This window comes from Macrotis lagotis, chromosome 1 (assembly GCF_037893015.1).
Source record: "Macrotis lagotis isolate mMagLag1 chromosome 1, bilby.v1.9.chrom.fasta, whole genome shotgun sequence".
Lineage (NCBI taxonomy): Eukaryota > Metazoa > Chordata > Mammalia > Peramelemorphia > Peramelidae > Macrotis > Macrotis lagotis.
The window spans coordinates 925,096,269-925,110,451 of record NC_133658.1 but is presented as its reverse complement, the minus strand read 5'-3'; the positions used below and the strand labels follow the sequence as shown (position 1 = coordinate 925,110,451).

At 52.1% G+C, this 14,183-nt stretch overlaps 2 protein-coding genes across 4 annotated transcripts; both read right to left on the bottom strand.

The window, feature by feature from the left end:
- Positions 1-1,147: 1,147 nt before the first annotated feature.
- LOC141510037 (platelet glycoprotein VI-like) lies at positions 1,148-6,175 on the bottom strand. Of its 3 annotated transcripts, XM_074220000.1 has the most exons (5): positions 5,873-5,971; positions 5,764-5,796; positions 5,373-5,657; positions 1,475-1,768; positions 1,148-1,383 (listed from the first exon to the last, which is right to left on the bottom strand). In XM_074220000.1, exons 1-5 carry the CDS (start codon positions 5,904-5,906, stop codon positions 1,298-1,300), a joined length of 732 nt encoding a protein of 243 aa, XP_074076101.1. In that variant the 5' UTR covers positions 5,907-5,971; the 3' UTR covers positions 1,148-1,297. The 3 variants fall into 3 exon arrangements, with proteins under 3 accessions (XP_074076101.1, XP_074076100.1, XP_074076102.1); XM_074219999.1 differs by having other exon boundaries at positions 5,764-6,175; XM_074220001.1 differs by lacking the exon at positions 5,764-5,796 and having other exon boundaries at positions 5,873-5,967.
- An 80-nt stretch (positions 6,176-6,255) lies between these two features.
- LOC141510038 (natural cytotoxicity triggering receptor 1-like) lies at positions 6,256-9,077 on the bottom strand. Its single transcript, XM_074220002.1, has 5 exons — positions 8,704-9,077; positions 8,599-8,631; positions 8,152-8,451; positions 7,570-7,866; positions 6,256-7,505 (listed from the first exon to the last, which is right to left on the bottom strand). Exons 1-5 carry the CDS (start codon positions 8,765-8,767, stop codon positions 7,420-7,422), a joined length of 780 nt encoding a protein of 259 aa, XP_074076103.1. The 5' UTR covers positions 8,768-9,077; the 3' UTR covers positions 6,256-7,419.
- Positions 9,078-14,183: the final 5,106 nt, after the last annotated feature.

Here is a 14,183-nt window from a genome sequence, read left to right as displayed (position 1 = left end):
TGAGCTTCTCCATGAACTCTTCATTTGCTAATCTTTCTAGGCTTTGACTTTATGCTCCCATTAAATTGTGAGATTCTACAGGGCTTGCTACATTGTGGGCATTTAATAAATGTTTATTGATTGATAACTGGGCTCTGCTTCCTTTGGGCATCAATATCCACCTTGAGCTTCTGCCTTTTCCATCTTTCTGCTGTTTGCACACCTCAGGTTGGGGTCCCGCAAGCTTTCCTAAGGTGGTATGATCCAGGGAAAGAGAGGTCTCTTCGCTGCCTTCCTGGTTTGAGTTCTCAAGTTGTTCGGCCAGGTTTGGGTCTGTTGGCTTGTGCTTGGTTGAGAGTTTCTGTAGGCAGCTTCTGAACTCATTCACTCACAGGAGTGCCTCTGCAGGGAGGCTCTCCTTTGGTCTGGGATTCCTGCCCCAGTTATTCCACTGCAGACTTAGCTGCTGCTCCTGGAATCGGAACCACCCAATTCTATTTCTGGAATTTGTTCTTTGTGCAGTACATAGCTAAGGCCCATGCTTGTGACGGCCCTCTCCCGATTGCTCCTCTCTGCATCTGTGACCTAGAACTGGCCTCCATTCCTGCACCTGGGGCTAGTTCAGGGCTCCTTAGTACACTTTATATCTCTTGGTCCTGGCTATATTACTCCTGCCCAGACCTACTCCAGCATCTTCAGGTCTTTCTGTTTGTCTAAGTTTCCCTGGCCTGGACAAATCACGATGGCTTTTTCTTGGCCTTCCTGATCAGAAACTGGCCTGGTACACTTTCTAGATTGCTGTAAGGAAGAGATAATGAGCAGTTAGGTTCCTGCTTCCTCTCACTCTGCCATCTTGATTCCATTTCTATTTCTAATCTTGATAATATTATGCTGTTGGTATATTTCAAAATGGAGAATGGTTTTCCATGTGTACAACAAATGCTCTGATAGTCTTATTATATTTGGGTCCACTGTATGTATTTTTTGTAATTCATGGATAAGTCATAAGTGTGGAACTGAGTTAAAGGCCTTGGAATAATCTTTAAAGCAATAAAAAAATCTTGAAGTTTTTGTATAGTTTGTTCAAGCATTCCCCTTTGACTTCCTCAAAGGAGCCTTTTATCTGGCCAGACTCCCTTCTCCCCAAACACAGAAACCACACAGCACATACAATCAGTTCTTTATTACTGGTTTCACATGGGCTTATCCCAACCTGGGCTTGGGAAGGAGGAATGTTGGCTCTTGCCCGTCTTCCTTCAGCCACTCTGATTTGGGTCTTCTGGCTTCAACTCTGCACCCATTTTAGTTGTGCCCAGGACTAAGTCAGCAAGATTCCCAGACCAAGCATGACCACGAGCACATGGGTAAGATGAATTGTGTTAAAGTGCCCAGGAGGGTGACCCACTGTGGGAAGAGGGAAAGAGACTGTGGAGGACCACATAACTGCCCAGATACAAATTCCCGACCAGTTCTCCGATCCCAGGGGGCCACTCACCACCATCTAGCACTAGGATATCACTGGCAGCTGACCAATAATGAGGTTCACTACTCATGTAGCCGTAGCATCTGTACTCCCCATTCATTTCCTTTGTCCTGTTGTGAAGTGGGATGACAGCCTCATTCTTTTTGATACTCTGGGGCTGAATGGTCTTGAATCCTTGTTCTGGAGTGCCATGGTACAAGACAAATTTGTCCAAGCCTACTGCAGAGTTACAGTGAAAGGTGACATCTTTGTCCATGGATGCTGAAAGACTGGGAGTTGCCCACAAGAAGGGTTTTTCATAGAAGTCTGCAAAAAGAGATATTGGAAATTAAAAGGAGCTGATCTCTTCTCCTAAATTCCTAATTATGGGCTGTGACAGGGAGAGGGTCAGTTTTGGGTCTAACTTCTCCTGGATATAGTCATGTACTAGAAGACCCTCTTTCCTCATCACTTTCAATTCTGGCCCCTTCTCCAGGAGGTACAGTGGAGAGTCTCTGTCTCTCTTAGACTGACTTTGAAGGAGCTTGAGACCACTTTGATGAGGAAGACGAGGGGGGAGGAGGAAGAGGGTACAGATTGGCTCCATCCAGGGGAATGGAGGTCTGAAGAAAGAACTGTCATTTGGCCAGTCCTGCCCCCCCTCTCTGAAACTCAATGTGTTCCTTTACAAAATGAGAGGGTTAGATGAGAATGTCTTCCAGCTCTAATCCATAGCTTGGGAGCCATGTCAATGAAGAGAACAGGGTAGTCCAGGAAAGAGCATTGTGGGGTGGAGGATGATGGGATGATTTTCCCCTAGGTGGCACACTGAAGAAGATCCTGCTTAAACTTAATGGGGTTATGGGATGAGGCGCCACAATTATCCATCTACTGATAGCATGATTTCCAGCCACTAGAAGCTTCAGGCAGAGGAACCCTAATAGATGCTTATCTCTGTACCATTGAAAAGTCTCATGTGAAATGGGAAAAAGAACTTCCTTGTATGAGAAAAAGAATAATGTCTGTCTTTCATTCTTGAAGAAGACCAAGACATCAGGGAGGTGATGTCTTGACAAACACATGAACTGGATTTGAGTGAAGGGACTGTGCACAGTTCCCAGCCTCACTTCCTCTAGAGCCATCTGGATCCAGTGGCCAGATATGGATCAGGGAAACTGGAGATGACCCTGGATGCGAAGCAGTCAGGGTCCACTGACTTGCCTAAGGTCACCCAGTGTGTGTCAAGTGTCTGAGGCCAGATTCAAACTCTAATCCTCCTGACTCCAAGGCCAGTGCTCTGCACCTAGCTGCCCTGCATGAGCAAGTAAGTTCCTAGCTTCATCAGATTTAGAGTTGGGAGGGAACTGACCTTTGATTGCATCCATACCTCTCATTTTACAGCTGGAGAAACAGTCTGAAAGAGAAAGAACTTGCCCAAAGTCACATGGCTAATAGTAATAGTAGCAGTCATAAGAGTAATGATAACTTGCTGTTTTAAATTTAAACCACATCACCAGCAGGATGTGTATAATTCATAGGAAATATGGCTTGTTTCAGAGAAAAAAAAAGCCCATCACAATTCTAAACTCCTAAACAGAGTTAAATGAGATCTCCAAATGAAAAGACTTCCTAATTACTCAATGAATTTGAATTTGGATGAAATCAAGTTATTTAGCTGCTCTAGAAAGCCCATCCCCCAATATTTTTTATCTCAATTATTATTTGGACCCAATAATGCATTCCAAGAAATGAGAGATGGATGACTTAAAGCATGAGTCTAGAGGTGCCACTGTACCACTGAACCATTAGCTTCTTTCTCAGGAGTGTAAAACTGTCATAGAGAAGGCTGAGATTGTATGTGCAGGAGCCTCCTGGCATCCTGAAATCAAAACTGAGTGGCAGTCCAGTTACACCAGCTGTTCCTAAGCCACACCAGTCTTGCTGTATGCTTTCAGACCTGAAGAGGGGACCAGGGTAACAAAATCTGGGGTCCTAAGGCAGTGATAAAAAGATATATGCTTCCTCACAAAAAAGAAGGCAAGAGGATATTCTCAAAATATATGATTAACAGGTCAAAACTTTCTAAGACTTTTTTTTTTTACTAAGCAGACATTAAATTAATTCATCCAGCATTAATCAAAGCTAATAACAGATACACTTGGAATGTACTGAATGTTAAGTCAAAGTTACATTTTTTGGGTGAAGTCTCTAAAATGACTGAGACCCAAGAGTAGAATCAAAGGGCCCTCCATGGGTAACATCCTTGTGAGTACACCCAACAAAATCCAAGAATGGTTAAGTTGTACAGATTTGTTGGTATAAATGGAGGGATTTATGCAGTGTGTGCTGGGGTCAGTTTGTAAATGCTGAGAATGAGGGCTTGATGGGGGTTTTCTTGGTGACTAGACTTAAGGAAGGGATGGAGAAATGGCAATAAGGGAGATTAACCTTTAAAAGTATGTACTTTGTTTTGGGAAGAGCTGGTTGTTAAAATATTTGTCATCATAGCCTTGGGTTTTTGATGACAACTTAAGGGATGGGGCTTATTACTTACCTTGAGGGAGTCTGGGCTTGGTGATCAACATAGATCAACAACAAGGAAATGGGAGACTGTGGAGCCAGTCCTATGGAATGCAAAAATTGTCTTCCTACCAAATTCCTTGCAAGGCATGAGGTGACCAGGTGGTTAGAAGGACAGAAAGGAAGCTCATTATCTTTCCCAGACTGACAGATAACAAATCTCCCTAAGATAAAGAGGAATCCCCACTATCCTCGACTGCTCCACCAATACTCAGCCCTGGAACTGAAACCATTAGGCAGACTCTATTGTGGCCCACAACTGCCTGGACAGAACACTGACAGATCCAAGGGGTCTTTGGAGATGCTGCCATCTCCAAGCTAAGTAGCATCTCCAAGCTTCACCAAAGTGCAGAGATCTGAAAGAGGAGATGCCAACTGGGAGGCAACAGGAAGGTGGGTCACCATTGCCATTGTCTGTCCGGCAGCTGGAGTTGACAGACTGGGAAGAGGCTTACCCTTGAGCCTGGAGAGGATGAACTTTTGTCCTCACACTTTTATTCATCTACAGAAAAGTGATTTTATCCACTAGTGCAACAGTACCTTGGTTAGAGCTGTGAAGAGAGAGGAATGCCAGCAGGCCTTGTCCCGGGAGGCTTGCTATCTGGACCCGGTAACAGAAAGGAAAGAGGATGGCTCCCTCCCCTTCGGCATCACTGTCCACCTGGCTTTGAAAGCCTTTCACAACCCACCACCAACTTAGCTTTAGAGAGAGACAGAGATACAAAGAAAGACAAAGGGAAACAGACAGAGAGAGGAGAGCATCTGGAGATGGCACCTGTTCAGATCTGGACAAATGTCTGTGGGTCAGTCTTGTGGCTTGCTTTCCCAAGTGCCTCCTTTCTGTGGAGATGGCCTTCGGCCAAGGTCAACATCCCTTGGGTCTCTAGGCAGCCCTTCCTAACATCCAGCTTGGCCAGCCCCTGGGCCCCCTCTGGCTCCCTTGTCCCTGGGGCCGCCCCCTCCCACTGGACAGCTCTTCGGACAGGGCCTAGCTGCCCCCCCATTCCTGGGGGGGGGCAGGGCTCTTAACCGTAGCACTTCCAACTGAACCCACAGCGGAGCTGGGGCTCGAGTGCGTCCGAGGCGGAGGGGCTCCGCCCTGGATGGGGGCCCTGGCTGCCCTGCTGCGGCGCCCGCCTTCCCTCCGGGGTCTCCTCCACTTGGTCGCCACGGCGATCTTCCCCAGGCCCCGGTCACCCCCACGGACAGGCTGCGGGGCTCCGGGCTTGGGACATCTTGGCCGCCCCCCCACGCGAGTCCCGCCCCCCGGGGCCACCGCAGGGGAGGGGGCCGGCTGGAGGCGGGAGCCCCCGAGGCCCGCGGGTCGGGGGGCGCCCCCGGCCGGGCTCACCCGCCACCACGACGTCCAGGGGCGCGCTGGGCCGGGACCAGAAGGTGTGGAAGTTGTAGAGGCAGCGGAAGCGGCCGGCCTGGCCCGGCCCGGCCCGCGGGTAGCGGAACACCGGGCTCATGCTGTCCAGGCTGGAGGCGTTCAGGGCCGGCGGCTCCTGGGCCGCCTCCTTCACCAGGCGGTAGTTGAAGGAGTCGTAGGCTCCGAGGCAGCGCAGCAGCAGCGGCTCCCCCAGCGGCACCGGGTCCTGGGGCTCCGCCTCGAACCGGGGCGCCGGCAGCAGGTCTGCGGGGCGGAGCGGAGCTGGGGCGCGGCGGGGAGGGGGCCCCGGGCCGCCCCGGATCGGCCCCCGCCCCGCGCCGCCCCCCGGCCTCGGCCAGGGGAGACTCACAGTAGTCCTCCAGGGCCTGGACCACGTGGAATCCTGTTAGGAAGCCCCCCGGGTGAGAGGCCGCTCCCCAGCCGGCCCCCCTTCTGCCCTCCGCACCCCCCGGACTCACGGAGGCAGAGCAGGGCGGCCAGGGAGGGGCCCATGGTGCGGAGCGGCCGCGGGGCAGGCCGGGCACGTGGGAGCCCCGCCCCGGCCCCGCCCCCGGGCCCCAGGACCCCCGGCCGCCTTGGGGGACGGCAGCACCCCTGGAGCCGGGGTAGCCCTCCCAGCCCCCCACTTGTGGAGGAGGGGGCAGCCCCTTCCCAAAGGTGACTGGGGCCGGGGGACAAGAAGGAGGCAGAAGGGGCCCCAGGGAGGAATCCCAGGCGGGTCCCCCAGACCAGGAGACCTGAGACATCGGGGACCCACTGGCCTCAGCATTCAGTGATTCTCGCAAGTTTTAGGCCGTGAGCGCACTAGACGGCTGGCCAAGCACGGCGGCCCCGTTCTTCAGTTGGTGATTTTGTAGGACTCAGGAAAGATGCTGGAAGTGGTTATAAAGGGGGCCCAGATGAGCAGTCCTGAAGGGAGTGCTTGGCCAGGCCTCAGAGCCGTACCCCCCCCCCCAGCAGAGCAGAATGGTGGTCTCCTGCCTCCCTGGGAGCAGAGTTCTGGGGCAGACTCCCTTCTCAGGTGGACACAGGCCGTCCATCATTAGACATTTCTGATCCGAGTCGGCCTTCTCAGCCTCTGAGTTGTGGGTTCCAGTGTGAATGTCGGCCCTGCCCATGCTAAGGTCCCTTTCTTTCCATCAAGAGATCTGAAGATGGACTCTGTCCGGCCGACTTGTCTGGTCATCTCCTAACTGCCCCAGTGAATGGTCCCAAGGTCTGCGGCTCGGGCGGTGGTTAGCAAGCAGTAAACTGGTGTGGTTATCTCTAGAAAAGCCCAGCCTTCCTGCACTTGTGATCTTAAATCCCGAAGGAGACGGAGGTCTCCTGCTATTTGGATGCTGCCGGGTTCTGACAGCTCCCAGACCTCCTGATTTGGAAGCGGATCATGAAATAGGAGGGGGCATTTTTATGACAGACAAGACGTCTTCTCTCTGTAAAAAGGCTCCTCGCTTGCAGCCAGCTTTGGAGCTGTGCCCTCATGAGTACCCGACTATAGAGAAATAAGAACAATAATTTTAGGCCCAATCTCTGTTTAATTCAGGATTAAAACATGGGAGGTTTAGCCCTTCTGATGAAGCCTCAGTTGTGTTTCTGTCTGAACTAAGCCAACCTCTGATGAGACTATATATACTTGGATTTTTTGTAGCACAAGAAGCAACTGGAGTGGGGGCAGCCCTAGGAGCTCCCATGGTCCTTTTGGTGCCCAGTGGGAGGGGTCTTTAAGGGATGGAGAGTCCATTCTGGCTCATGTTGAAGTTGGAGATGAAACAGGCCCGGCAGGTCCTTTCTGGACAGTTTGTTTTGGGAAGGAGGCCAGAGTCGCCCCCTCCCTCTGGGCATCTCTGCCCCCACTCCTGGGACACTGGGAGGCCTCAGACTCACAGACTACAGGGCACAGACCAGAAGCACTTTATTCAGCCTGGTGGGCAGGGATTGGAGGGATGGGGTCCAGTCAGTGGACCTGCCTCTGGTTGATCCGTCATGGGTCTTGGCCCGGGCAGGACTATGCCCACCAATTTAGCACGGGAATCAGGACCAGCCCGGCATAGGGGAGGTAGATTCCAGGAGAGAATGTGAGGGCGCCGTTCTCTGTGGAAAAAGGGAGATGTGGGGATGCCTCCCCTCCTCTGCCCCTCTGCCCCCCCCAACTTACCGTTTCCCCGGACATCCACAAACACGGGGTTGCTGCCGTAAGACCACGCGTGGCTGTTGGTGTGGTTGTGCCCGTAGCAGGTGTACATGCCCGTGTGGCTGGGCATGGCCTTGTCAATGACGTGGGTAAGCTCCAGGACCCCCACCTTCTCCACCACGTAGTTCTTGGTGTCCAGCAGCCCCTTGATCAGGACCCAAAAGACCAGGGTGTCCTTGGTGGACTTGCACCTGATGGTCACTCTTTCTCCCATTTTCGCTTTGGTGGGGGTGATGTTCAGGAAGGGGGCGCTGAACAAATCTGTGAGAGGAGATGCCCATGCAACAGGGCCCCTCTGGGCCTCAGTTTCCCCCTTTGTCCAGTCCCTGTCCTAGAGTGAGGGGCAGCCTAGAAGAAGGCATGGTGGCACTTGGGGGGAGGACAGCCGGTGCTGGGGGTGGGGCGGGGGCTCCAGAGTGGGCACCTTTGGGGACATCCGAGGCTCCTCTGGCCTGTGTGTGTGTGTGAATGGTGGGGAGGGGGCCGGTCAGGATCTCGCTGGGCCAAACCCACAAACAGCTGGGGGGGCCGGGGAAGGGCCCTCACCCGACACGATGATGTCGGCGGCCCGGCTGTAGCGGGACCAGAGGCCGTGGCTCCGGTAGCGGCAGCGGTAGCGGCCCCCGTGCTCCGCCCGGACGGCGGGGTGCTGCAGGTGGAGCTCCGAGCCCGGGGGCGCCGCCGGGTACTGCTCCCCCCGCGCCGGCGGCCCGGCCCCCCGCGAGACCCGGGCCACTTGGAAGTAGTCGGCCCCCAGGGGCGCCGAGCAGTCCAGGAAGACCGGGCTGCCGGCCCGCAGGATGTTGTGGGGGCGCACCCGGAGCTCGGGGCCCGGGGGGTGGAACTCTGCGGGGACAGGGGGGTCGGAGCCCGGGGGAGCCCCCTCGCCATCCCCTCCCCTCCCTCCCCCCCCCCCCAGGTCCTTGCCCTCTTTCCTCTCTCCTCCCAGCTTTGTGCCGGCGCCTAATGTATGCAGGCTGGAAAAGCACTCACCCAGAGCCTGGCTCCTTGTGCTCAGACGCAGCCCTGTGACAGAGGGGTAGACCCCATGAGGACCCCTGGCCCTCCCCTCCCCTCCCCCCAAGACGGGGCCCTCACCCAGCCAGAGCAGGAGCAGGGGTGTGTTGGCCCTGGAGCCCCCCCAGGCGGAGTGGGCCTTCATCCTCCTCCTCCTCAGTCTTTATTGAGCGCCGGCTGTATGCCCGGAGCCGGATACAGGAGAAAGGCCAAGCGCTCCGGCCCCCAAGAAACGTCTAATGATGGGGGTCAAAGGGGGGCCCCGGGGCGTGCTGGGGGCCGGAAGCGGCCTGCGGACAGGCTAGGCCGGGCAGCACCAGGCGCCTCAGGGCCGGGCCGGCCTCCCGCCAGCAGGGGGCAGAGGCGAGGCTCCGGGCCCTGCGGGACCCCCAGACCCCAGGAGGGGCTGCCCCGCCCCCGCCGCTAGAGGACGCTCGGGCAGCCCCTCGGGGGGCAGCCCCCCTCGGGGGCGGCCCGGGGGCCACGCGGCCTGCTCTCCTGCTAGTCCCCTTGGCTGCGGGGCTGGGCAGCCTCCCGGGCAGCACTCCGGGCAGCCTCCCGGGCTGCGGGGCTGGGCAGCCTCCCGGGCAGCGGGGCTCCGGGCAGCCTCCCGGGCAGCACTCCGGGCAGCCTCCCGGGCAGCACTCCGGGCAGCCTCCCGGGCAGCGGGGCTGGGCAGCCTCCCGGGCTGCGGGGCTCCGGGCAGCCTCCCGGGCAGCACTCCGGGCAGCCTCCCGGGCTGCGGGGCTGGGCAGCCTCCCGGGCAGCACTCCGGGCAGCCTCCCGGGCAGCACTCCGGGCAGCACTCTGGGCAGCTCCAGGCAGCCTCCCGGGCTGCGGGGCTGGGCAGCCTCCCGGGCAGCACTCCGGGCAGCCTCCCGGGCTGCGGGGCTGGGCAGCCTCCCGGGCAGCACTCCGGGCAGCCTCCCGGGCTGCGGGGCTGGGCAGCCTCCCGGGCAGCACTCCGGGCAGCCTCCCGGGCAGCACTCCGGGCAGCACTCTGGGCAGCTCCAGGCAGCCTCCCGGGCTGCGGGGCTGGGCAGCCTCCCGGGCAGCACTCCGGGCAGCCTCCCGGGCTGCGGGGCTGGGCAGCCTCCCGGGCAGCACTCCAGGCAGCCTCCCGGGCTGCGGGGCTGGGCAGCCTCCCGGGCAGCACTCCGGGCAGCCTCCCGGGCAGCGGGGCTGGGCAGCCTCCCGGGCAGCACTCTGGGCAGCTCCGGGCAGCACTCCGGGCAGCCTCCCGGGCAGCGGGGCTGGGCAGCCTCCCGGGCAGCACTCTGGGCAGCTCCGGGCAGCCTCCCGGGCAGCTCCAAGCCTCAAGTGCCAGGAGCTGAAGGCTTCTCCCTCTTCTCCCACAGGACGCGCCGTGCCGGGCCAGCCTCCGGAGGTGCCTCTGGTCCCGAGGTCTAGGGGTAAATGCGCAGCATCAAGCTTCAAGTCTAAGCCACGTTTTTGTTGTCATTTTAGCCCAGTGTTGAGGATGTTCTTACAGTTTTCGGGATCCCACTTGTTTAGTTTGTCAGAGACTTGCTTCAGGTGCTTCCCACCTTGTCGACTGTGATGGTGGTTGGGGGGCTCTGCCTTTGGCACCCCAATACACTATTCAGGCAAGCCCCTCTGTTCTTCCTCGTGCTGAAGTTTTGTACTGAACTAGTGCTAGAGTTTAGGAGGAGCTCGGAGACCCGGACACCCGCCACCGGCCTCCCTCCCGCCTGCCCATAAGGCAAACAAGGCCTTGACTGACCCCAAAGGGTGGGGACTCCTGGGAAGGCTCCCAGGAATCTGCCTTTTTCCCTCAGAGATATTAGAAGCCGGGAATGAGATTTAAACAAAACAAAACAAAACAAAACAAAACAAGTTTACTTTGTTCTCTTAAAAATCCTTTTCCATTTGGGTTATTTTTTTCCCCGTGTCTTGATTTCTGTTAGCTGTCTGTTCAATTTTCTCTGTCCTGATTGGACCAAATCTGTTTTGCTTTTTATTTGTCCTCCCTTGTCAGGAAGTGGATTCTAGCCACCTGTTATTTTGCTTCTACCACTGTTTTGTAAAGTTAAAAGAGGAGATAAATGAGAATTTCCTTCTTAAAATCTGGAATTTAGGCTCCTTGGATTATATTAATCCATAAATTGTGGTATGAAAGAAAGTCTGCCTTTCTTATTCCTAGCTTGAGTAAAAGTGACCATTTTAAAATGTGTCTGGCAATCGAACTTCAGTTTCTCTTATCTAATTCACTTGGAAGCTCTTGTCCTCTTCCTCCTCCTCCTCTCTATAGCAAGACTTCAATCAAGCAAAGTTTGTCTTAAGAAAATGAAACTCAAAATAATGGAGAGGTAGTTAGGTTTTCATGGGGTATTTTGAAGGTTATGCAAGTTTGAAATTAAGGATGTTTAATGTAAAATGTACAGTGGAATGTCAAAGGTATATTGTAAAAATTGGAATAATTGTGCTGGAAAATCATGGTTCCTAGTTCTATATTTTAAATTCCTCTCTATACAAGACAGGAAGTAAAATGACAATTTTGTTACTGCATTGATCAGAATTTAATTAAAAGGGGCAGCTAGGTGGGGTAATAGATAAAGCACCAGCCCTGGAGTCAGGAGTATTTGGGTTCAAATCCAGTCTCAGACACCTAATCTAGCTGTGTGGCCTTGGGCAAGCCACTTAACCCCATTTGCCTTGCAAAAAAAAAAGAATTTAAAGTTTGAATAAGATTATGAAAGTTTTTGTAATTAGATTTTTAAGGTAAATTAGAAGAACCCTAAAAACATAGAGTTAGGGGCAGCTAGGTGGCGCAGTGGATAAAGCGCTGGCCTTGAACTCAAATCTGGTCTCAGACACTTAATTATTACCTAGCCGTGTGGCCTTGGGCAAGCCACTTAACTCCATTGCCTTGTAAAAACCTAACCCCCCCCCCAAAAAAAAAACCCATAGAGTTAAAGGGGCAGCTAGGTGGTATAGTGGACAAAGCATCAGCCCTGGAGTCAAGAGGACCTGAGTTCAAATCCAACCTCAAATACTTAATAATTACCTAGTTGTGTGACCTTGGACAAGTCACTTAACCCCACTGCCTTGGGAAAAAACCCAAACAAAAAAACACAGAGTTAAAATAAGATGACAGAAAGCATAGGTTAGATATTTTAAAGTTTTATTAAATTTTATTTTACCCATAACCTATAAAGGGAAACCATTCTGAGGTAATGACCACATAGAAAGAAATAAGACTTCATACTAGTTGAGAATAGGGAAAATAACGTCCTTAGTAGCCTACACATAGAAATTGCACAATATCACCAACTGAGAACTGCTTTTCAAAGATGATCATCTTTGTATAAATTCTCTTGTCTCTTCCTGGGAAGATGCTAAGCATTGTCCTCCTAGATTTGTGGTTAACACGGGGAGAACCCTTTGGAGTCTTCCTTTTTAACTAGAGAGCAAGGTGACCCATATGAAGTCTAGTATTCTCTAATAGAAATTGATCTTCTTTCATAATATATTTATGAGAAATTATTCTTTCACAAGTCCCCCATTATTCTCTTACTATATATATGTTCTATTCTGACATTAACTGTTGTTAAAGTATAATAATTTCTTAAACTATACCCTGGTAAAAGATTGATTTCTTTAGAGGATACTCAGGATTCATATCCCCAGTTAGAAATGAAGACTCTAGAGTATCTTTCCCTATCTTAATTACAAACTCAGGAGGACAATGACCACAATGCTGGAAGACTGGTCCTACCAGGAAGAGAGGAACCAGAGTTCAGACAATATTGTACAAAGATGATAAGTTTTGAAGAGAAGTTTTAGTCAGAGATATTCTGATTGGGTCACAAAGAAGATGAATCATTTCCTCTATTCTCTGTTTCTACGTAAAAGTCCAGCCAAATGTAGTCATTACTATGATCACCTCCACCTTAAGCTTTAGAGGTAAGATCTTAGAGAATAAAAACTTAAAAGTGTCAAGTCTATATTTTCTGCCATTTTATTTTCACCCTAATTTTTAAGGTTCCTTCAGTTTTAGGGCTGGCAGTTTTTGGTGCCCATGACACTTGGATGGACGGTCCTTGGTCTGTAGTCAGAGGTGTTCCTTGGGAAGAAAGGTCTGTAACTTTTAAAATCCTGGCTCCATTCTGAACCAGTGCTTTGGATGACACGTGTAGATTTAGACAATTTTGACTTGAAAATGGGTAGACCAGACTTCCTTTTAACAATGCTGGATATGGCATCCCTAAAACTAAAACTGGAACAGATTTTGAGCCTAGCCAAAATTGGCTATAGGATAAGGTGAGGCCATCACTTTTTTTTTTTAAATTTCTTTTGCAAGGCAATGGGAGTTAAGTGGCTTGCCCAAGGTCACACAGCTAGGTAATTATGCAGTGTCTGAGGTCAGATTTGAACTCAGGTACTCCTGACTCCAAGGCCGGTGCTCTGTCCACTATACCACCTAGCAGCCCCTTGGCCATCACTTTTTAACTCAATTGTTTTATTTAGAAATTAACTATTCTCTGATTTGACCTATGATTTTAGGGATTTAAGGGTTACCACTGTGTGGGGTAAAATTACCCTACAAGAAATTCTCAGAGACTCATTTGGAGCAAAAGAAAGTATTTACTTTTTCTGAAGAAAAAGAGGGGACTCACTGACACACCGATAGTGAAAGTCAGAGAGCCATACTTGGAGCACAGCAAGTTTGGTTTATATAGGTCTGAACCAAAGTTTCCCCCACCCTAACCCCCTTCCCCTTCAGCCCAATGGCTGGGTTTTGGGGGGTAGAATCTACCCCAGCAACTCACTCAAAGAAAGGAATGTAATATTTTTACAGTGTGTTTCCTGCCGGATGGTGAGGTGACCTAGCGGTTCTACTGCCCTTCATGACTATTTGACTAAAAGTAGGATTCTCATGGTCAGTAAAAAAGGATGTCCTGGGCCCCTTGGGCCACATCCTTAACCCTGAGAGGACTTCACCTGTAATTAATCCACTCACCACTTGACCAGCATGTGTCTTCCAGCCTGGCTGGAGAGCACTTGCCCCTTGACCTAAGGATGGTGCGAAGGGGGTCCATTGTGACATTTCAGAAAAACCTTGCCAGGGATCTTCTCTGGAGCACCTGTAGTCTTTGTTTTTGGACCCTCTGGTCTGAGAGCGAAGTGGGGTTTTCCTGGAATTCTGGGCCTCTTTAGTTCAAGATGCTCTGACCCAAGGTTTGTGGGTACTTGTTTAAATTGTGTGTTCTTTGTGGTACCAATAGAATGGAGCTCTTGGCCTGGTCAGGTTGACTGGCCTGTCTCTGTGTTCTGATTGACCAGTCTCCCTCTTCATTGTCCCCTCCCTTGATGAGATACAGTCCCTCTGCTTTCTTCTCCCTTCTCTCTGTTTCACAGCAAGGAAATTGGGGAAATCCAAAACTTTTTCTTTTCCAAAAACTTACAATTTGATGCCACAAGACAACTTTTCCTGAAAATCATGTTGTTTTTGAAGGAGAAAAGAGCTGTTCTTCTCTTCCTAACTTTCTTTATGTTCTGGACTGACTGATAGGGTTCCCTCTCTTTCCTCTCTCTCT